General features: G+C 52.5%; 3 protein-coding genes across 7 annotated transcripts; 2 read left to right on the top strand and 1 right to left on the bottom strand.

Annotated features, from left to right (window-relative positions):
- The first annotated feature begins 4591 nt into the window (after window positions 1-4591).
- GAL3ST2 (galactose-3-O-sulfotransferase 2) lies at window positions 4592-12550 on the top strand. Of its 2 annotated transcripts, XM_084529681.1 has the most exons (4): window positions 4592-4715; window positions 10589-10669; window positions 11164-11443; window positions 11527-12550. In XM_084529681.1, the coding sequence occupies exons 1-4, from the start codon at window positions 4690-4692 to the stop codon at window positions 12385-12387; spliced, it is 1248 nt and encodes a 415-aa protein (XP_084385807.1). In that variant the 5' UTR covers window positions 4592-4689; the 3' UTR covers window positions 12388-12550. The 2 variants fall into 2 exon arrangements, with proteins under 2 accessions (XP_084385807.1, XP_084385808.1); XM_084529682.1 differs by lacking the exon at window positions 4592-4715 and having other exon boundaries at window positions 10663-10770.
- A 123-nt stretch (window positions 12551-12673) lies between these two features.
- Window positions 12674-16741, top strand: NEU4 (neuraminidase 4). 4 transcript variants are annotated; one of them, XM_084529676.1, is made up of 4 exons: window positions 12674-14247; window positions 14817-15022; window positions 15114-15369; window positions 15576-16741. In XM_084529676.1, exons 2-4 carry the CDS (start codon window positions 14822-14824, stop codon window positions 16481-16483), a joined length of 1365 nt encoding a protein of 454 aa, XP_084385802.1. In that variant the 5' UTR covers window positions 12674-14247; window positions 14817-14821; the 3' UTR covers window positions 16484-16741. The 4 variants fall into 4 exon arrangements, with proteins under 4 accessions (XP_084385802.1, XP_084385804.1, XP_084385803.1 ...); XM_084529678.1 differs by having other exon boundaries at window positions 12674-15022; window positions 15576-16137; window positions 16213-16741; XM_084529677.1 differs by having other exon boundaries at window positions 12674-15022.
- TM4SF19 (transmembrane 4 L six family member 19) lies at window positions 16699-21070 on the bottom strand. The gene is made up of 5 exons (XM_084529683.1): window positions 19399-21070; window positions 18531-18714; window positions 18372-18449; window positions 17954-18132; window positions 16699-17863 (listed from the first exon to the last, which is right to left on the bottom strand). Exons 1-5 carry the CDS (start codon window positions 19572-19574, stop codon window positions 17641-17643), a joined length of 840 nt encoding a protein of 279 aa, XP_084385809.1. The 5' UTR covers window positions 19575-21070; the 3' UTR covers window positions 16699-17640.
- Between the last annotated feature and the right edge of the window lie 881 nt (window positions 21071-21951).

The raw sequence follows: 21951 nt of genomic DNA, 5'->3' as shown, positions 1-21951 counted from the left end.
TGTTTTCATTTCTTGTATATGTACAGTAAATATAGATTATTATAATTTGCTCAAAATCAGAACTTCCTGGTCTGTGCCTTTTCTAGTGACCTAGAGGTTTTAAGCAGACATCTGTTCTAGCCAGAATCCCTTTGTCAAAATGTGTCTTTGCTCTAGGAGGTGTGGCTGGAATCCCAGCGGTGCTCTTTCAGATCCTGCAGTGCCCAACACTGAGATGCTGAGGTCCTGGGCTGGCTGCATTGGCTTCTGGCTGCCTTTGCTCTTTCATCCTGACCAAGCACAGCACGGCTGCCTCGCAGCCCAAGGGCTGTGTCCTGCCACCTTCCCAGGACTGATTGGGTGGGTAAAGACTGGAAATCTCTCTCTTCGTTGGGCTACTCAGGGTTTTCCTTCAGGTACCTTTCTACTCTGCAGTTCCTCTGGAAGCCCTGCTTTCCTTGGGAAGTCTTCAGCCCCTTCGAGAGGTGTTTATGTTAAGGGAACTTCTCAGAAAATGCAAGGTCTTGGGAGTCAACGCCCATCACTGTTGATCTTACATTCTGGCTTTTCACTGGACCAGGTTGAAGAGAATTAAGGGAAAGTGGGAAAGTTTCTGCCAGATTATGCAGTGTGGTCCCTCCTAAGGGCTCAAGAGCTTGGGTGTGAATCTGTCCCTGGCAGAGTAAGGAGCTGATGCAGCTTTCCCCGAGCTGCGGGCTAGCAACTGCCCCTTTGCATAGAATGGTTCTTCCTCTGTCATCGGTGTCTGTCCTTCCCCTGTGTCTGCTCTGAGCGGCGTGAGATCGGTTCTGTTGCCTTTGGGTTGAGCTACAGCAGAATTTGCTGCTTTGGTCTTCAGCACGGCAGTTGCACTTTGGTTTTTGGGAGCTCCTTGTGTCTGGATGCAAGCCCAAGGACACGCTGGGTGCCTGCGTCAGAGCAAATCTCACAAGTGGCCCTCCTAAAGCCTTGGCTAGAGTCCCAACCCGGAGCCACCTTCCTCTACAGCTTCAGCTAAGGAAACGGTTTAGACACGTTTCGTGTCCTGTTTGCCTCCATGGCGCGGTGTGTGGGTGTTTCAGCTTTCTTCCCACTGGTTTACTCTGAGTTAGTAGTGAAGTGCCATCGGTCAGAGGAGGCATCTCCTTTGGGGTGTACAAGTGAAGCCTCGGGGGCACAGGAGGCACACCACACCACCATCTCCAGGTGAAAATGTTGCCCTTCCTCACTGGTTTTGATCCTACATGCTTGAAAAAACCCACACCAGTTCCAGGCTGTGGGTTCTCTAGCGATGCCACCGCCAGACTGTCCCAAGGACACATCGGCATTGCTGCAGGGACAGGTTTGCAGTCCTGGAAGGCCAGACCAGAGAAGAGAGGGTTCCTGGAGGTTTAACCTCAGGGCAGCAGTAACTGGGAGGGCTTCGATGCCAGAAGCCAGGCCGAGGGGAGCATTTCCTGCTTCCTTGGCTCCCTTCTCCTACATAAAATAGCAGGAAAATAAAATAATTCTGTCTGGCCTTCAGAAGGATCGCTGGTTCTGAAAGGTGTAGGAAAAAAATATGTTCCCCAAGTAGGAGGGTGAGAGGGGAAAGGAGCCAGTGGTGTAGGACAGGATCAGAAGTCAGCACAAGGCCTGGTGGCAGTGGAAGGCGATCTTACAACAGCTTGGTTTTACTCGTGCAATTCTCTCAGACTTTGTGTGCCCTCCCACAAGCACGCCACATGCGCTGTGTGTCCACGTCTGCCTTTGGTCGCTTCGGGGCAGCAAGGAGAATGAAGGATGTTTAGATGGGCCTTTTATACCCCCTGGGAGTTACTGATTATTATGGGATAATCCTGTTGATTCTGGATCTTGCCTGATCCTCCACAAACCCCAGTTTTTGCACTTTGTTTCCTTGCTTGAGGGGAAAAAAAGAGCACTTTTCCAGGAAGAAAACCATCCTGAAGAGTCTCTTTTTTTTCTATTTTTATTCAGAACACCTCTCAACAAGGCTGCAAGCTGCTGAGCTGAATTAAGGATGGTGGCTTACTCAGTGCCCTGCGTTACAGCACCCATCGCAGCACAGTTCTAAGGTCGTAACTCTCAATTTGCCACGTGAATGCTTTGACAGAACAACCACCATACAGCCTGCACTGTCAGTATTTATCCCTACCCTGTGATCTCTTCAATCCCTTCTATCTCTCTGCTATCAAGGCACCCTGTACCTCTCCCTTCATTCCTCAAGGGCTGTCGGGGAGGAGCTGATCGTCTTCAGGCCTCCACACTGCTGCCATCGTACCATCTCTGCATTTTCCTCTAGCTAAAAGCTAGCTCAGGCAGCAGGGCCCTTTAGAGGAGCCCCAGTACGATGTTACCCTGACCCAGCAGTAGTAACGCCAGAATGAATAGCTCCTCAGTCTCTCCCAGTAGTGATTTGAAACAGCGTGTTCCTAAATGGTCTTCCACTCCTTGAAAATTCACATCAAGGGACTGACATTCTGTCATCAGGCTCTTTATATGGCTTAGGATGAGCTTAGTGGTGCCCCTGGAGTGGGATGGACATTTGGACCTAATGTGGGTGTGAGCCAGAGCTTGGAGCTGCATTAGTTAAGAGAGGGTTAATTGGAGGGAACGATGCTGTTGTTAGCAAACAAGGCAGGAGGTGAAATGCTCCCCACCTGAGCTGTTTGTGTATCAGAAGATGCAAAAATAGAGAAAATCTGTAGTGGTGGTAAAGAAGAAAAATAAAGGATTTGCTTCCTGCAAAGTCAAGCTGATACAACCTGTTCTTTCCAGATCAGGCTGTTTACATTCTTTTTTTTTTTTTTTTTTCACAAACCACTGACCATAAGAGATTGAAATGCAGGCTTTACACATGAATGGTTCTTTTGGGGAAGTGGAACTTTCCATACTGCTTTTTTTTTTTTTTTTTCCAGCTATGTATGGGGAGAGTGCTAGGGAGGGAGCCAGGGCTGGCAGACAACCCGGGGCTGTGCAGTGGCCAGAGGAATTCCAGCAGTCACGTTTAGCCTTCTTCTTTACATACCAAGATCCACAAACTCAGCGCTACAATCACCGTCTCAGATAAACAACAAAGCAATTACCTGGAGGGAATGGAACCCATTTTCTGTGTTAATTCATTGCCATTATTATCCTGCTGTTCAAAGTTCTCAATGATGCTCTCAAATACTGGTTTACTGTTGTATATAGGAGAGAGAGAGATGTGCATGTATGTGTGCATGTATTTTTTGATAAAGAATCGTGGTAGAATTTTTTTGTCCACAATACTTTTTTTTTTTTTTTTTTTTTCCTAGGACAGACTTAAATATTGGAAGGATAAGAAGTGTCCATGGCTGCTCAGCACGTTGAAGCAGCAGTCTTCTGGCATGGTGAGGAAGGACTTGACTCTCCTAACCGAGCGGGCTGTTTGGAGCTGTTCATCCTGCCCCAGCAAATTCTGTGTCACCTGCATGACCTTCACTGCTTCCAGTCTTGGAGCAAGCCAGCACTGAGCTACGTCATATATTTATTTATGGCACCATATTATCTGCATAACCAAACCTGAACAGGTGGGGCATTTCTTGTACAACACCCAGGGAGTGAGCAATAAATCATCCACAAAAGCATAAAAAATGGTCTTTTATGATTCATGGACTGTACTGGGTTCTGAACAAGATACCACACAACCGATGTGTAAAATGTAACAAGAGAAAGACGTCTGTGAAGTGGTGCCCTGCTGCCAGCAGCAGCTGGCACCGTGCTAAGAATAACCCTAGAAATTCATGTGTAAAGCAAGTTGCAGTGGTCATTAATAACACCAGAAAGTCCCTTTGTAGAAAACCCATCAAATACAGCTCAGCTGGTGTAGGTGCAAAAGTGTGGTGTGTTTTGTTTTGTTTTGTTTTGTTTTTTCTTGTTTTTTTTTTCCTTTTTTCTCCCAAGACTTAGATATAGCAAAGAACCTAAGCTCTTACTCTTCATTTACTGTAACCGGGTTTTCACTGGGAAAGACTTTGAGCCTAAATGGTTTGCTTCTTGGGCCTTTATGGCGGGGGTGCTTCTTAAAACGAAGGGGGATTTCCAATAGCCTAACACCATTCCTGTTTTGCTGTTGTCCCTAATTTCCTGCTGCCAGACATGTCTGACAGAGAAGTCTGGACCTGAATCTGCAGGCAAGAACCAGAGGAAAGGCATCTCAGGCACTGAGCACCGCAGCAGGAGGTGTGGCAGCGCCAGACACACTGTAGGGGCTGCAGAAAGTGTAAGGGACCCGTGATGCCCTCCTCCAGCCCCCAGCCCAGCATCCTGCCCGGATCAGCCCCGTGCCTCCCTCCTACAGCCAGGCACAGCATTTGTGTGCATGTTTGTCTTCCCCCATCTGTACCCTCATTCTTGATGGAAGGGGAATCCCTGCTAAGGAACCTGCTAAATCCTCACTTCCCTACAAAACTGCTGCAGACCTTGTCTCCTAAGGCAGCCCTGGAAAAAGCATCGGTGCCTGTGTAAATGTGATGCCATGCCAGAACTGTTCGTGGCTTGTTAATTAACTTCCACCCACCCCTGGAAACACCTAGCCACTCCCTTTGTCCTCACCTGTCCCAGCCATTTATAGCAGTGATAGGATGCTAGATATAGAGACACACCAAATCCATCAGAGACCATAAACGAAAGGACTTTTGGTACTGATTTGCAAAGGAGATAATTTCTAGCTCACAGCAGCGAGGCAGCATGAAAACCTTTAGGTGCACTTCAAGGTAAGGGGAGGGGGATGTGAACATTATGGGTGCAGAATTAAAACATGATTTGTAGAAAGGTCTGATTCAGAGAGTTTAGTTAATCTGTGTAAGTGATTAATAACCTATAGTTAGTTACAGTTTGCTCCAGGGTGAGGTTTGTTTCAGTGTGTGTGTCCTCCTGTATCCCAAGTCTTTTAATTTGAAAGAACCTTGTTATGTTGACACAAATCCGTAGAGATGTTGTTTTCAGCTTAATGCAAATAATCAAAAATGTTGTCCTACCTTAAAGCATTCGTAGCAGCACACTCAAGTGCTGCCTTTGTCAAAAGGACAAACTCTTTGGCTTAGAAGAATTTGTGTTTTAGTGGTAGCTCTGAAGCGGGTCCTCAAAGGGATCCCAGGCTGGTTTCATACCCCGTGTGCTTTGGTGATTTCTGTGCAACTCTCGGATTTGAACTCTTGAACTTTTGCTTTGGGGAAGACTGTATTAATGGAGCAGAAAAGCAGGTAGTGTGTGCTCTAACGAATCCTGTGTCTTGTGGCTGCGTTGGACTTCATTCCCCCCAGGCGAAATGCCTCCTGGCTGCGTGCTAGGAAGGAATAAAACCCCGCAGCCACGACTCTGTGCATCCTGCCCTGTATGCTCCTGTTGATCCGACTGACAGTTGTGAAATACCTCTGCTTATAGTTTTAACTGTTCATACAAAAGGTGAGCTCTGTCTTCTGTAATGCTAGGCACTCGCACTGTTCACCTTCAGCAAACAGAGCAGAACAGCTCTGAAACAAGTGGGACCTGTCTTTCTTGAAGGCAATAAAAGATGGCAGATATTTTAGCCAACATTGTGCATGGTGTCTGTTGGCATTTGGTTTTAGAAATGACTTGGTGTCGTGGTTCCGCTCGAGTGGGCAGCCGAGCTCCACCACAGCCACTCTCTCACTCCCCCTCCTCAAAGAGGAATGGGGAGAAAATATGTGAAAAGGGCTCAAGGGTTGAAATAAGGACGAGAAAATCACGCAGTAATTATTGTAACGGGCAAAACAGACTCAGCATAAGAAGATAGTAAGATTTATTGCTTATTACTAACAAGCTAGAGAAGTGAGAAACAAAGGAAAGAAACCGAAAGCACCTTCCCCCCCCATCCACCCTCTTCCACCTCCTCCCCCTGAGCGGCGTAGGGGAACGGGGGAATGGGGGTTATGGTCAGTCTACAGCACTTCTTCTCTGCCGCTCCTTCTCGGTCACTCTTGTCCCCTGTGCTGTGGGGTCCCACCCACGGGATGCAGTCCTTGATGAACTGATCCGGTGTGGGCTTCCCACAGGCAGCAGCTCTTCCAGAACTGCTCCAGATATGGGTCCGTACCACGGGGTCCATCCCTCAGGAGAAAACTGCTCCAACCTGGCTCCCCTACGGGCAGCAGCTCCTGCCAGGTCACCTGCTCCTGCGTGGGCTCCTCTCCACGGGCTACAGGTCTGGCCCAGAATCTGCTCTGGCAGGGGTCTTCCACAGGCGGCAGCCTCCATCGGTGCGGGGCCACCTGCTCCCCCGTGGTCTCCTCCATGGGCTGCAGCATGGACCCCTGCTCCACTGTGGTACTCCATGGGCTGCAGGGGGACAGCCTGCTGCACCATGGTCCTCACCACAGGCCACAGGGGACTTCTGCTCCGGCGCCTGGAGCACCTCTCCCCCTCCTTCTACACTGACCTTGGCACCTGCAAGGCTGTTTTCTCACTCCCTTCATTCTCCCGGCTGCTGTGTGGCGCAGCGTTTTTTTCCCTGTCTTAAATATGCTCTCACAGAGGCACAAAACAACATCGCTTATTGGCTCAGCTCTGGAAAACAATGGGGCCCTTCCCAAACATGGGGCAGTTTCTAGATCTTTCTCACAGAAACCACCTCTATGGCCCCCTGCTACCAAAACCTTGCCACGTAAACCCACTACACTTGGTCAGAGAGTTGTGACAAAGGAGAGTGTGTGGCCAAAGGAACAGTCTTTGAGAGCAGCGCTGGCTTTCGCAGAGATGTGCCAGGGTGAAGCCCCATGTGCAGGTTGGTGACACTTGCTGCAAGTGTGGCCAAGCCACAGAGAGATGGGGACAGGCTCCCTGGTGCTGGGCTGGTCAGGGTGAGCAGCAGCTCCTTTGCCCCATTTCCAGCGAGGTTCATTCTTCCAGGAGGCCCTGTATCCCCAAGAGCACTAGACCCCTCAGGACTTTCTATCCCAGAGCTTGCTGCCCATGCTGGCACAGGGAACGCTGGAAACAGGACTGAAGGAGAGGGCAGGAAGAGATGCAGGGCTTGGTGGCATATGCTCCCATCGTTTCAGCCCCCTCCCTGGCCTCCATTTTCCCATTCTTGTTCATGGAGTTCCCTCAGCCTGAAGGCCCCATGTGTTACCCCCGTGTCGCCAGCAGTGAGAGCTGGCCATCCCTGGCCACGAGGCTCTGGTGGGAGCGCCCAGTTACACTGCAGATGGGCTCAGCTCGCTGCGTGTTTGGGTATCTGGAAGCAGGATGACAAAATGTAAATGCTTGTAAACATCAGTGACTAATAAGATAATAAGGGTCACTTGGAAGTGATAAGTTGTAGAGCTGTGAATTACAAATAAAATAAAAAAAAATAAAATAATAATAAAAAAATCACAGAATTACAAAATCACAGAACAGATGAGGTTGGAAGGGACCTCTGAAGATCATCTAGTCCAACCCCCTTGCCAAGCAGGCCATTCATCTTCTTTCTCATAATATAGCGATGATATGATGATATCCTTTATGGCACATGTTGCGGCTGACTTATTTTCAGGATGTTTAAGCATACGTTGATTCATTTACCTATTAAAAGAATAATCAAAGTATAACTGCCTTCTGTGTTGGGTATGTTGCCTGAGCAAACAAGTTCCTTATTGCATGCATTCAGTTCTGCAGGAAAGAGGCAGAAGAAAGCCATAGCCAGACTGCCTTAGGAAAGGCCTCCAAGCAGGCAGGGAGGCACTTTCTGGAACACCATTACACCAGCATCAGCTTCACCTTAACTGAAAGGCCGAGAAAATGAGCAGGGGGTGCATTCAAGGGACAAGAGCCTGTTTGCCTCTCCGCATTTCTTCCCTAGTCTCAGCTCTACTTGTGTATGTAGACTGATCAAAGGAAAGGGGTTGTCTCACACCGGGTGAGACAAAAAAAGTGAAGAAATACAGATGGAAAGCTGCCCCTGTCTATGTCCTGAAACTCTTCTTTCAGCAGCTGTGCCGCAAATCCCCATCAGAGGTTGGTGCTGGCTGCGGCCAAGGGGCTTCCCGAGCCTTGGGAAGGGCTCTTCAGCCCAAGGGTTTCCTTTGCAGGAGGGCAAGCGCTCTCATGCAAAGCAAAGCTTACAGCAAAGGTGTTTTTTTTTTTATTGGAAGCAAAGTCAGCATGCTTTCTGCTAGGCCATGGCCCAGGCCCTGCATCCCGATTCCTCTGTGTTTGCATTAATTTTGTGACACTTCAGTCATTTGGCAGCTGGTCACGATTGCTGTATTTTTATGTGCAATTCCTAATTTTCCGTTGGACTTTGCTCCCATCCTGTCTCTAGTTTTCCATGGCTGTATCTGGCTGTCAGAGCCCTGCTTGTCACACTGTGGCCGGAGACATGCAGCGGCGGCTGCATCTGGCTGTGGGTAGTTTCTGACAATATAATAAAAAAGGGCTAATGGAGCATGCACCAACCACATATGGCTGGTGTGCAACTACAGCTATGTGTCCGTCATCTTACTCCATAAATAGGGGACAGCCCAGAGCCTGTTGAGCTCTTCTGCACTGCAGTGGGCTGCCAGGATCTTCCCCTTGAGCATGGATGCCTCTCAAGGGTACTACTTGAGGCTGAGAGATGCCTGTGATAGATACTTGGTGAGTGACTTTTAGCTAGCTTCTTGAAGCTATACTTGCAATATTGAGAAATTTCTTACTCGCTAATAGCTTGCTAATTTGCTATACAGTATTGAGTGATATAGAGGATTGATTGCTTGGTAGAGTTCCATGGGATAAGGCCCTGGAGGGGAGAGGGACCCGAGAGCTGGTTAATATTCAAGGATCACCTCCTCCACGCTCAGGAGCATCCCAGCAAAGGGCAAGTCAGGCAGAAACTCCAGGAGGCCTACATGGATGAACTAGGAGCTCCTTGCCAAACTCAAGCAGAAAACGGAGGTCTACAGAGGGTTGAAGCAAAGACAGATAGTCTGGGAGAGATACAGTGACATTGTCTGAGCAGCCATGGATCAGGTTAGGAAAGCTAAAGCCCTACTAGAATTGAGTTTGGCCAGGAACATCAAGGGCAACACAAAAGGCTTCTATAGGTACATTGGTGATAAAAGGAAGACTAGGGATATTGTGGGCCCTCTCCAGAAATAAATGAGAGACCTGGTTACCTGGAAGTGGAGAAGGCTGAGGTATTCAATGACTTTTTTTGCTTCAGTCTTCACCAACAAGAGCTCCAGCCACATATCCCGGACCCCTGCCTGCAGGACAAGGCAGGGACCGGGAGAATGAAGAACCACCCTCTGTAGGAGAAGATAAGGTTTGAGACCAGATAAGGAACCTGAAGGTGCACAAGTTCATGGGGCCTGAGGAGATGCATCCGTGGGTCCATCTGTGGCTCCTCCTGGTGGATGTAGTTGCTAAGTGACTGTCCATCATATTTGAGAAGCTGTGGCAGTCTGATGAAATTACCACTGACTGGAAGAGGGAAAATATAACCCCCATTTTGTAAAAAGAAAAAAAGGAAGACCGGGGGAACAACAGGCAAGTTGGTCTCACTTCTGTACCTAGCGAGGTCATGGAGCAGATCCTCCTGGAAATTGTGCTAAGGCACATGGAAAATAAGGAGGCAATTGGTGACAGCCAACATGGCTTCACTAAGGGCAGATTGTGCCTGGCAAATCTGGTGGCCTTCTACAATGGGGTTGGATAGGGGAAGAGCAACTGACATCACCTACCTGGACTTGTGCAAAGTATTTGACTCTGTCTCCCATGATATCCTTATCTCTAAATTGGAGAGACATGGATTTGATGGCTGGACCACTTGATGAGTGAGGAATTAGCTGAATGGTCGCATTCCAAGAGTTGTGGTCAATGGCTCAATGTCCAGGTGGAGATCAATAATGAGTGGTGATCCCCAGGGGTCAGTATTGGGACCGGCTCTAATTAACATCTTTGTCAATGACATGGACAGTGGGATTGAGGGCACCCTTAGCAAGTTTGCAAACAACACCAAGGTGTGTGGTGCAGTCAACATGCTGGAGGGAAGGGATCCCATCCCGTGGGACCTGGACAGGCCTGAGAGGTGGGCCTGTGTGAACCTCATGAGGTTCAACAAGGCCAAGGTCAAGGTCGTGCACCAGGGCTGGGGCAATCCCAAGCACAAATAAAGGCTGGGTGGAGAATGGATTGAGAGCAGCCCTGAGGAGGACCTGGGGGTGGTGGTTGATGAGAAGCTCGACACAAGCCAGCAATGTGTGCTTGCAGCCCAGAAAGCCACACGTACCCTGGGCTGCACCAAAAGCAGCGTGGGCAGCAGGGAGAGGGAGGGGATTGTCCCCCTGTGCTCTGCTCTCATGAGACCCCACCTGGAGCCCTGCACTCAGCTCCAGGGCCCCCAGCACAAGAAGGACAGGGAGCTGCTGGATCGGGTCCAGAGTAGGCCACGAAGATGACCAGAGGGCTGGGGCGCCTCTCATATGAAGACAGGCTGAGGGAACTGGGGTTATTCAGCCTGGAGAAGAGAAGGCTTTGGGGAAACCTTATAGCAGCCTTCCAGTGCCTAAAGGGAGCTGCAGAAAAGCTGGGGAGGGACTCTGTGTCTTGGGGAGGGGTTGTCTTCTATGAGATAATATTCACATAAATTCTACTCTCTTTCCAGGTATACCAAATGTTTTCTCTTCTTCAACTTTTTTGTGGGAATTGCCCTTTTTGGATTCTTCCATAGAACTCGTAAAAATCTGTAAGTCTAGAAGGAGCAAGAACAACTAGTTGCTTGACTTCACCTCCGCAGGGCAGCAAGGATCTGACCTGTGGCACTTGATTTAGCTTTCTCAACCTAAGGTAATGCTGGAAGGGCAGCAGCCCAAAATTGGGCCCTAGATCCACATTTGGGCACACAAGTGATCAAATGAGCCAAAATGCAGCTCTTTAGGGCAAAAACAGCCAAATGACAAACTAAAAAGGGACCAAGCTGAAGTATTTGTGCCCTGCTTGGCAAGTGAGGAACTGGAGAAACAGAAAACTGTCCAACATCCATGCCTAAGGGATGGGGCTTGTTTGGGTTGGTGCCTCGCTCCAGCTGCTGGTGTGAGGTCAGGAAAACCTGCTTGCATTTGGCTTCTGAAGCTTTACTGCCATGGGAGTAAAAGAGATGGTTAGGTGAGCTTTGCCAGGTCTAAAAGATGGGGTACGGCACCAGAGAGGCTGTTTTTCCCATGCGTTGCCTTCCTGCAGATTCTGGAGGAGCTCCGCAGAGTTGCTGATAACTCCCAGACCGTGTCACGCCAAAACCAACGTCATGTTCCTGAAGACCCACAAGACTGCCAGCAGCACCGTCCTGAACATCCTGTTTCGGTTCACAGAGAAGCATAACCTCACCATCGCCCTCCCAGCTGACCAGCGCTTCCACCTGGGTTACCCGGAGAGATTCAACACCAGCTTTGTGGAGAAACTTCAAAACAAAACGCAAAACTACAACATCATGGGCAACCACCTGCGGTTTAACCCCTCAGAGGTAAGAGCCATGGCACCTGTGGAGGTACGTGGTTGAACAGGGCCTCTGGACTAACAGCCCCTCTTCTTCCTCCCCACAAACAGGTGCATAAGGTGATGGCAGGGGACACCTTCTACTTCTCCATCCTGAGGAACCCCATTTTTCTGCTGGAATCTTCCTACGTCTACTACAAGGACGTGGTCCCTGCCTTCATTAGATCCAAGGACGTGAATGAGTACCTGGCATCTCCCTTGAAATATTACCGTGAGGAGGATTACAAGAAAAACATCTACGCCAAGAATAACATGTGGTTTGACTTTGGCTATGATAACAATGCAGAAGACAACGAAAACTACACCCAGGAGGTCTTAAAGGAGATTGAACAGAACTTCCACCTGATCTTGATAGCAGATTACTTTGATGAGTCCATGATCCTCCTGAAGCACACTTTGTGCTGGGATCTAGATGATGTGATCTACTTTAAGCTCAATTCCAGAAGCAATGACACTGTCCAGACCCTGACTGCAGAAAGCAGGGAGAGGATAAAGACATGGTGCTCGCTCGACTGGAACCTCTACCTGCACTTCAACCAGAGCTTCTGGAGGAGAATTGAGGAGACCATAGGACTCAAGGAGCTGGAGAAAGAGGTAAATCACCTGCGGATGAGACAGAAGGAGCTCATGGAGACCTGCCTCTTGGGCCAAGAGGCTGTGGTGAAGACTCGCATCAAGGACAAAACTCTCTTGCCTTTTCAGTCGGGGGATGCAAATATCCTAGGTTACAACATCAGACCAGACTTAAGCAATGAGACTCTGAAAAACTGCCAGAAAATTATTACGCCAGAACTCCAGTACATGTCCTATCTTTACTCCCGTCAGCACCCACACAAGAAGAGGAAGCCATTACACCTTGCCTTGCTGAGGAGCAGTTCCCTGGAGAAGACACAGGTCCCACGTCAAAACTAGAGCGTGTGCCAGCTCCTGCAGCATCCCACTGCTATGGCCCTTGGCCTCGCTGGGGTTTGGCGATGAGACTCTTGGACACAAGGGGGAGACTGGGGGGTGGGGGTCATTTGAGAGCTACCTCCACTCTCTGGCTTTTATTTTATGGAAAACAAAACAAAGCAAAACTTTTATTTCTTTACTTTTACCACCTCTGCCATTAGGTGGGCGCCACCCGCTCCTCTCTTCCCCTTTCGTGGGGCACGACACTTGCCGGGGCACTGAGCCCACCACATTCTTGCAGTCCTCCTTCCTAGCTCACCAAGGTTGAGGCAGGTCCCAAAACGCCTCCAGCCAAGGACTCGGCCAGATAATGCTCAGGTCCATGCCGCTCAGAGGTGTGCTGCTGCTGTCATGCGCAGGGGACAGCCCAGTGCTCCTTGGAGCTGGCAGGCTTTCAGTCTGCATTAGATTTTCCTTCCTCTTAATCATTAATCAGGGACTTAATCATTTGGTTTGCATTTGACCACTTTTAATAGCAGTCATTACTTCCAGGCTGGTTACAGCTCACTAGAGCGAGTCTCAACTTTCTGCTTTTAGGAGACAAAAACTGGGGGGAGATAAGGACAAGAGCTCACCAAGGGAATGTGGTACTTGAAGGAGCAGGTGCATAGGAAAGAACTTAGGTCTCCAGGCCAGCAGCATCGACATTTTATCATCAGCAGAGGCTTCGTCACATCCCGTTGCTCCTGTGGCCAAAATTCCAATGCCGATTAGGAAAGGGATCCAGGGAGGCACGGCCACCACTGGCCTAGGGCATCACCTCGCAATGGGAATCAAACCCTCATGGGACAAACCCTCCTGGGGAGTGACAGCTTTGGTGTCATTGCTGTTAATGATTGCCCTCACTCAGTGGCTGGGCTCAGTGCAGGTTTCTGGAGCCCACCCCCAGTTTCTGCTGCGCCTGCCACCAGGCGTGGGGCAGGATGGCAAAGTTTAACCAGGGTCCTCTCCCTCCTGCACTGTGCAGGTTGGCTGTGAGGGATGTGCCTGGGGAAGGTTTGGGAACAGCAGCAGCACCCGCTGCTAACCAGTGATTTACCCCGCACCAGCACGCAAGGCATCGAGCCTCCTGTGTGGTGACGGGGCAATGGCCACCCTGGGGCTGCTTCAGGGGCTTCAGCAGCCACCTCAGGGTGAAGCAGGCAGGAGCGGGCACATCATGCAGCCGTGGCCAGATGGGAGCTCCATGGCTGCAGTTCAACCCAGCAGCCCCAAGGCCAGCAGAGGCAGGAGCCTGCCATGCAGATCCCCTGCCTCCAGCTCCACAGCACTGGGGGAAGGGAAAGAAGGTGGGGAGCATTTATTCTCACAAACTCAACATTTTCCATGCACTTTGGTGTGTTTTATGTTTTTGTCCTGCAATGAGGCCAAACAGGCCAGTGGAGATGCAGCCTTTGCCTTGCATCTAGTGAGACCGCAGCCGCAGGGCAGGAACAACGCAGTGCTTAATGGCACCCTCATGGATTTTCAGCTCCACCATCCCCAGCTACATCCCAACAGCCTGCACTGCTCCCGGGGGTGAGCAGGGGAACTGAGGCAGGAGGGACCTCATCCCTCGGCCTTCCCTCCCTGCGGCCCTGAGCGCAGCAGATGCACGTTGAGGGGCCCGGGCTCTGCCTGCCTGATAATGGGGCCTTTGTGCTGCTGCTGACTCAGGGCTTTTTGCCGGCCGCTGACCACGGCGGGAGCCCCGTGACGTATCAGTGGGGGGACAGGAACGGCTGGGGACAGGCTGTACAGGCAGCCGGCGCTGCAGGAGCCAGCATCGCCCCAACGCCTGCCAGGGGATGGAGGCGGCTGCCCCGCGCTAAGCAGGACCGGGTGAGTGCCTGGGCTTTCCCCGTGGGGTGCTGGGCAAAATGCAGGCAAGAGCCCTTCTCGGCAGCCTGGGGTGGGCAGCAGACCCAGCCCTTGCCCTGCGGGAATGCAGCGGAGAAAGGGGAGATGCTGAAGGGAGTGGGAGAGGCCATGGAGCTTCCCCAGGCAGAGCCCTCACTCCAGCAGGACCAGCCCGAGTCCTTGGTGGCTTCATTCATGGCCAGCCAGGGCTCCCACCTGCCAGCGTGGCTCAGCTGTGAAACCTCTAGTGACAGCTCTGGCTTGGAAAGAGGGGGACGAGAGCTGGAGAGCAAAACCAGCAGCCGCCGTGCCCAGGGGCAAGCGGATCCCATCCCTCAGGTCCAAGGACGTGCAGGAGGACACGCAGGGACAGATCTGCCCCCTCTGATGCCCTGCCACAGCTCCCACCCTGGCCCTTGCCAGCCTCGGTTTACTGGGAGCCCCACTCCATGTAGTGTCCTGCCCTGCACCCTTCCCCAAACCCCCCTGGGCAGGGGCAGCGCCGCGAGCCCCCTGCCCGTGGCCGGGCCACCCCTCTCTCTCTGCCGCAGGCACCATGGGCTCCCGGCACTTCCCCGCCCGCACCGTGCTCTTTGAGAAGGAGACCACCGGCGTCACGTACCGCGTGCCGGCCCTGCTCTACCTGCCCTGCGTGGCCAAGCTGCTGGCCTTCGCCGAGGAGCGGCTGAGCGCCGATGACGCCCACGCCAACCTGCTGGTGCTGCGCCGCGGCACCGTCTACGGTGGCTACGTCGAGGTGGGAGCGGGGCCAACACAGCGGCGGGGGCTGGATTGGGCCCGGGGTGGGCTGGGGAGGGGGCTGAGTGCTCTGCCCCATCCCCGTGCAGTGGGAAGACATGCGGGTGCTCGAGACGGCGGCACTGCAGCACCACCGGTCGATGAACCCCTGCCCGCTCTACGACGAGTTCACGGGCACCCTCTTCCTCTTCTTCATCACGGTGCTGGGCAGGACACCCGAAGCCTTCCAGATTGTCACGGGACAGAATGTCACCCGCCTGTGCTGCGTCACCAGTGCTGACCAGGGGCTGAGCTGGAGCAAGGCCACAGACCTGACGCAGCAGGTCATCGGCAGGGCCATCAAAGGTAGTGACACCAGCAGGCAGGGGAAAAAGAGCCGGCGAGTGTGGCACGGCCAGCAGTGGCCTCGGGCTGCGACCGGGCGAGGGTCCAAGGGCTGAGCTGGGGCGAGGGAGAAGAGGAGCCTGAGCAGAGCGGGGAGGAGATGGAGAGAGCAGCCCGGTGGCGGGGGAGCCGGGGGCTGCTCATCACGCTCGTCCCCCTGTCCCCAGACTGGGCCACCTTTGCACTGGGCCCCGGGCATGGGATCCAGCTGCGCTCCGGCCGACTGCTGGTGCCCGCCTACAGCTACCACATTGACTGCAAGGAGTGCTTCGGGCAGCTCTGCAAGACCACCCCTCACTCCTTCGCCTTCTACAGCGATGACCATGGACGGGGCTGGCGTTTTGGGGAGTTCATCCCCAACCTGCAGACAGGCGAGTGCCAGCTGGTCTCGGTGGACGAGGAGGACGGCTCCAATGTCCTCTATTGCAATGCCCGCAGCCCCCTGGGCTTCCGTGTGCAGGCACTGAGCACCGACGACGGGGCTGTCTTCCACGGGGGGCAGCTGGTCCAGCGGCTGGTTGAGCCCCCCCATGGCTGCCATGGCAGTGTCATCGGCTTCCCCGCGCCTTTCGTGTACAGCCCCCAGCCCCCTGACGTCCCTGGACAAGGCTCGGCTCCGCGGCCGCTCCCCCGTTTTCGGGATTTGCTTGCCTTGAGGGCAGCAGGGGATAAGCTCCACGTGGACCCCAAAGCCACCTCCAGCCCCGGCACCTTCTTCCAAGCACCAACGTGGGTGCTCTACTCCCACCCCACCAGCCCCATGTCGCGGGTCAACATGGGGGTTCACCTCAGCACATTCCCCAGGGATGCAGAGAGCTGGACCGAACCCTGGGTCATCTACGAGGGCCCTAGCGCGTATTCGGACCTGGCTTACATGGAGCTGCCCCACAGCCAGGCCCCCGTCTCTGGTGGCCCAGCCATCGCTTTTGCCTGCCTCTATGAGAACGGGAAGCGGTCCCCCTACGAGCAGATATCCTTCAGCATGTTCACACTGCACGATGTGCTCCAGAACATCCCCCTGACGGCTGCAGTGCCCTGCAGGAAGCGGAGGCGAAGGAGCTGCTGTGTCTCCTAGAGCTGCCCACCGCATCTCCTGGCGTGCTGGCTGTGGGCACGTGGGGGCCGGCCACCTTCCACATCTGGTGGCACGCAGGGAGAGCCTGGCACGTCCCTGTAGCAGGGCGAGCTCTGCTGACGTACACCGGGGTGGGATCTGGGGGCTCCTCCAGCCCCCTGGGCTGGACTGTGCTGAGGGCTGGTGCTCCTGTCCCAACACAGGATTTTATCTCATTTGTATTGCTATTTTTTAATTATAGAGGTGGTTGGACTCAGAGGCTCATGCCATTATTACCATGTTATCCCTGCCTTTATCTCTCTGTCTCAGTGCCCTTGCACCTCTCCTCCTCCACTCAGAATCCTTCCAAATAAAGGACTGGTCCCTAATGATGTTCTCCCTCCTGCTTCCAGCTTCACATTGGCGCAGAGTGGTGGAGGTGGCATTTCAGCAGCCCCTCCGTGCACCCTGCCAGTGAGGAAGCTTCACAGCCAGGTCCTTGGCACTGCAAAAAACCCTTTGATTCACCTGAGGAAAGCAGTTTATTGCTTTCCCGAGACCATTCAGTCAGCCATCAATCTGTGAAACACAAATTGAGTGGCACTAGCAGTGGTGCCGCAGATGGGGGCTGCTGAGGCACAATGCCATGGCCTCTCCTCTCACAGGCACAATTGCTTATGCACCTTCTCTTCTTCTTTTTTAATACTTACTTCCAGCCCTATTTCTCTCATCAAAATCTTAATCTCCTTGTTGTTGTGTGATCTGGCTGACTGCTTTTTCAAGTTACCATGATCACTGCTATTTTCCTCTCCACCTGACCAGTTCATGTGCAAATATGCTCCAAGCAGAGGCATTTGCTGTTCCTGCAGCCCCTGTGCTCTGCCCCTGCGTCGGGCAGGGATGAGGATGTGCTGAAGGCGGTGACGCTCGCTGTGAGCGCAGCCAAGCCCCAGGGGCCATGGGGACTGGGCTCTGCACCACTGGGCTGGTCAGGATGAGCAGCTGCTCCGTCGTCCCATTTCCAGCGAGGTTCTAAATGAGGTCCCTCCAGGAGCCCCCCATCCCTCCTGTGTCTGCTCCCATACCTCGATGTTCGGGATCTGCTTCTCCTCCTCTGTTCCTAGGCCAGCCTCCAGCACCTGTGGTGAGCCCCGTGCACGCCAGCACAGCTCCAGCGCTCAGTCCAGGAGTGTGGGGCGGCCCTGCTTCCCCTCGCAGAAGCCACAGAGGCAGCCAACACAGCCATTGAGGATCTGGATGGAGGCCAGCACCATCTCGGTGGCGCTGATGAGCAGCAGGAGGGAGAAGAAGGTGACATTCCAGGCCACGATGCCCACCGGCTCCAGGCAGGTGTCCCAGGTGTCCGGCTTGTACAGGAAATAATCTTCCAACGCCAACACCCTGTGCCACGGGGGGGGAAAGAGGATGAGCCACGAGCAGCCGCTGAAACGCCACCTTCATTTCACTGCCTGCATTATGAGGGCCCTGTACCTGGTGTCCGACACCTCGCCACCAGTGTCCAAGAAAGGATATCCCCAGGTGGGGCCACGGCCGTGCTCAGAGGCATTGTAGAGGCAGAGGGGGCCATTGGTCAGGCCCACCCCAGACAGGATGAAGCAGACGGTGGAGCCCAGGAGTGCCAGCTTGGAGAGGACAGCGGAGAGAAAGGCCTGCGGGGAGCACAGGGCTTAGGGCTGGGTAGAATTTGGGAGCCCACACAAAGCCCTGTCCTCCAGGGAGGGGACACTGTGCAGTGTCCCACCATGGGGTCAGAGGAGAGGTGGCACTCTGCAAACATCCCACCACGGGGTCACCATGCAATGCCCCACCACATGCCCACGGGAGAGGGGACACCCCACCACGTCCCACCCCGTGCTGCTCGGGGGCCTCAATTTAAGCCCTGCCTTACGTTGCGACGGGTGCCGCAGTCGGAGCAGCCGGCACATCGCCACCCCACCGCTGTGATGTGGGTCGCCACCAGCAGCACCTGAGGGATGGAGAAGATGGTTTGGGGGAGAAACAATCACACGTGAGGGATGGAGGATGCTGTGCAAAACACAATACTCACGGTGATGCCTCCTCCCCAGATGCCCGGCATGACCTTGGCCTGCTTGGTGATGTGCCCGTCTGCCAGGTACTTCCACGCCCCGCCAGGGAAGAGCAGGAGGATGTTGGCTATCACAGAGAGTGTGCCCAGTACCAGCAGGCAGGGTCCCACGATGCGGCTGCACCTCCCCACGCACATGGCCTGCCTGCACGGGGATGGGGAGGAGGAGGAGAGGACAAGGCTGCCTTCAGCCCCACCGTGACACCCCGCACTGCTGCACCCCACCTCACAGGGAGCTTCCAATGGAAATGCCATTTCCCTGCACTGCAGCTGTGGGATGTTTTACATGGGGCACAACTGCACATGCAAGCTGCAGATAAGAGCGAAGACAGAAACAAACAAACAAACAAACAAAAAAAGAAAACAACTATCCCCATGCTCATCAGCCACCAGGATGTGTTTACGCAAAAGCTCTTAAAATAACAAAAAGATCACAGCAACAAGACCATGTGATTAATTACTTATTCAGACTAAACTCAATATTAATACCAATCTACTGCGGTCAAGAAATTTTCTTGAATTTTTCTTGACAGCTCAGGCTGCACTCCCAGTGCAAGGCGGCCCCATAGGACCTGCACTTGCTGTCCCCCCAGCACTCCCCTTGAGCCAGAAGCGGGTTGGCATTAGCTATTTCCTTCTTCCTCGGGTACTAAAGGGGAACACACACACCCCAACGGGGGAAGAAGGTAAAAGCAAAAGTGCAGCAGATGCAAGCTCTGTTAGCGTGTTTGCAAGAAAGACACCCTCCCTGCTAGCATGCCTCCACAGACAAAAGGAAAGGGATTCAAGGAAAGCAGAGGGAACCTGTCCTCCTTTCCTCCTGGCCTACCTGGCAGCAACACTGGGAGAAGTCAGCAGTGTGAGCCAGCAGCATCCCCCTGGGAGGAGCTCTGTCCTGAGAGAATATATGGAGGCAGCACCCATGGGTGCTATATATCTTGTCCCAGCACACTCTGCACATCCTCCTCTTCCACCCTGAGGTCCACCCACCGCATCATGCGCCATCCCTCTCCCACACAAACAGTGGCTCAAAAGGAAGAATGACTCTTCCTTGCAAATGAGGCAGCCCCTGCCAGCTGATTTCCTTCCCTAAGAAAGACAGCTCTCGGGGAGCGACACCAGAAAGCAAATGAGCATGGAGAGCCAGGCAGAAGGAGCAGCACAATCCCCTTGGTATGGGGAGAACCACCAACCCAGCAACCTGCAAGAAAATACAAGCAATCTGTGCTCTCCAGCACCCTGCTCTGGTGGCCAAAGAGCTGATACAAGTCCAGTGGGGAGAGCAAATCCTGTACGTGCTCTTCAGCTGGTGAAGAAACCTCACTAATATTTCGCTCAGAACAGGTGTGGTATGCTCGAAGGGCCATCTCAGACCATGTTGCAGGGTTACAGTGGATGTGCAACGCAACGGTGCCTCGCTGTTTGTGGGGACTCATTCTTATGTAAGATGGTGGTGACTGATCCTTTGTCACACTGACGTGGTGTGTCAGAGACAGCAGCAGATGTGGCTTTAGCTGACAAAGGGTTTCAGAGTGGAAGAGAGCTCCCAAGGCACTGGCTGGCCAGTGCAGTTACTGAAAAAACAGCTTCCCTTGCTGGACATGAAGGATGAAAAGACACATCCATCAGGGCCACATTCAACCTGTGGAAACTGAAACTACAGCATGATCTCGCCACCAAAAACCTTCACTAGAAGCTGTAATGCTGCCACAGACAGCTCTGGTAAGATCAGTTTTTCCAGGATGCCACCAACATCCTGGATGCACAGCACTTCCCACCTTCTTTCCAAAAACCTTGCTCTCCAGCCACGTCTCCAACTCAATGCCTCCCAAAGAGCAGGGGAAGGCTTTCAGTGGTGGGGCGTCACAGCCTCGCCTACACCTTCCACTCCTCAGAAACGGCACTGGGCATCAGCCAAGGGGATGCCCAGGCCCAGCCCACGTTATAGAATCACAGAATATCCCAAGTTGGAAGGGACCCACTGGCTGGAGCTGGCTCTGATCTGCCACATGGCGGCTGCTGGGCCGACATGGCCTGTTTGGGTGTCAGGCCCCTGGCTGCGGAGGACAGCAGCACCTGAACCAGGAGGGACTGGTGCCAGACCAGAAGATGCTCTGGAGTGGGATTCTGCAAAAACAAATCTCCCTCTCCTCTGCAGCCCACTCCAAATGCAATCCTTCTGCTACCACAAGTCCACAGCCTCCACCAAGGGCTTCTTCCATCATGTTTCCCCTCGCTTCACCCGCTGAGCAAGAGCTTTGTATGTAGATGCTGGAAGGTTCAGGTTTGCCTCTTCTCATTTTCACACGCAGGATGAAAAACGCTGTCATTCTAATGAAAGCTTCTAAATGAATATAGTCACTTCTCAGCTGTTCCCATCTCCTGCCTGTTGCTTTCTTGCTGTTTTCCTCCAGGTGTTGAGCATACACCATTACATATATATCACATGTCTTGGTGACAGCATTTAGATAAGAAGGTTATTTCTTGATATTTTAATTACTGCAAGTGACCAACATTTAGAAGTGCTATCTGAGCTGGTCATGTTGGTAGTTAATGGGTGGTGGGGAAGATCACACTCGTGGACCCTCAGAGGAGGCCTGACCATGGCAGCTCCAAGACGTGAAAAGGGACTGGGAGAAAACTTCTGTGTCCTAGGGCAGCAGGCAGGGAAGCCACAGCGCAAAAGCAGAGCAATTTTCTGGCAGAGGAGTCGCAAATAGCACAAGCAGAGAGGAGAAATTCTTGTAGGTTATATAGGCAGAAGGAAGAACCTTCTCAAAGCAGTGTTTGGAGAAAGTTTACACTCCTCGTGGGGTTATCAGGGGGACTTGAGGCACATCAGCTGCTTGGGATGTGAACTTCCCTGTCTGCAACAGCCACAGGTCCTCCTCTAACACAGTAGACAAAATAGGAACCAGAGGGCAACCTGTAGCCACCTTACAGTATACAACCCAACTTGCTCTGCTTAGGGTAACGTGTTGGCCAACACATTTCGAAATGGCTTTTTCTGCTTTCAAATCAACTAGGATATGAATACTGAGAATACAGAACCTGCCCTAATAGGGCAGAAACGGATAATGGAGTTCAAGCTTTGAGTTCCACATGGAAAAAATGAACAGACAATGCTGGGTTACATCAGACAGTTCCTTTTTTTTTTGTATGGAAAACTGTCTGGGAGGAGCAGATTATCTGAATAACCTGATAGTTACTCTGAGAGGAAAATCACAGTTTGCACCAGCACATAAATCCCCATTTTATTCTTAAATAAGAGGCATCAGTCTCTAAAAGCAGTCAGCAGTAAAGAGTAGTCAGTCTCATGTAGGATAGCTGACAGCAGAGAATAATCCAGTTTCTCCTTTCTCTACTTTTTACATAGACTGAG

Source organism: Aythya ferina, assembly GCF_964211825.1.
Source record: "Aythya ferina genome assembly, chromosome: 9".
Classification (NCBI taxonomy): Eukaryota; Metazoa; Chordata; class Aves; order Anseriformes; family Anatidae; genus Aythya; species Aythya ferina.
Note: the sequence above shows the minus strand (reverse complement) of the source record. Positions and strands in the feature narration are given on the sequence as shown.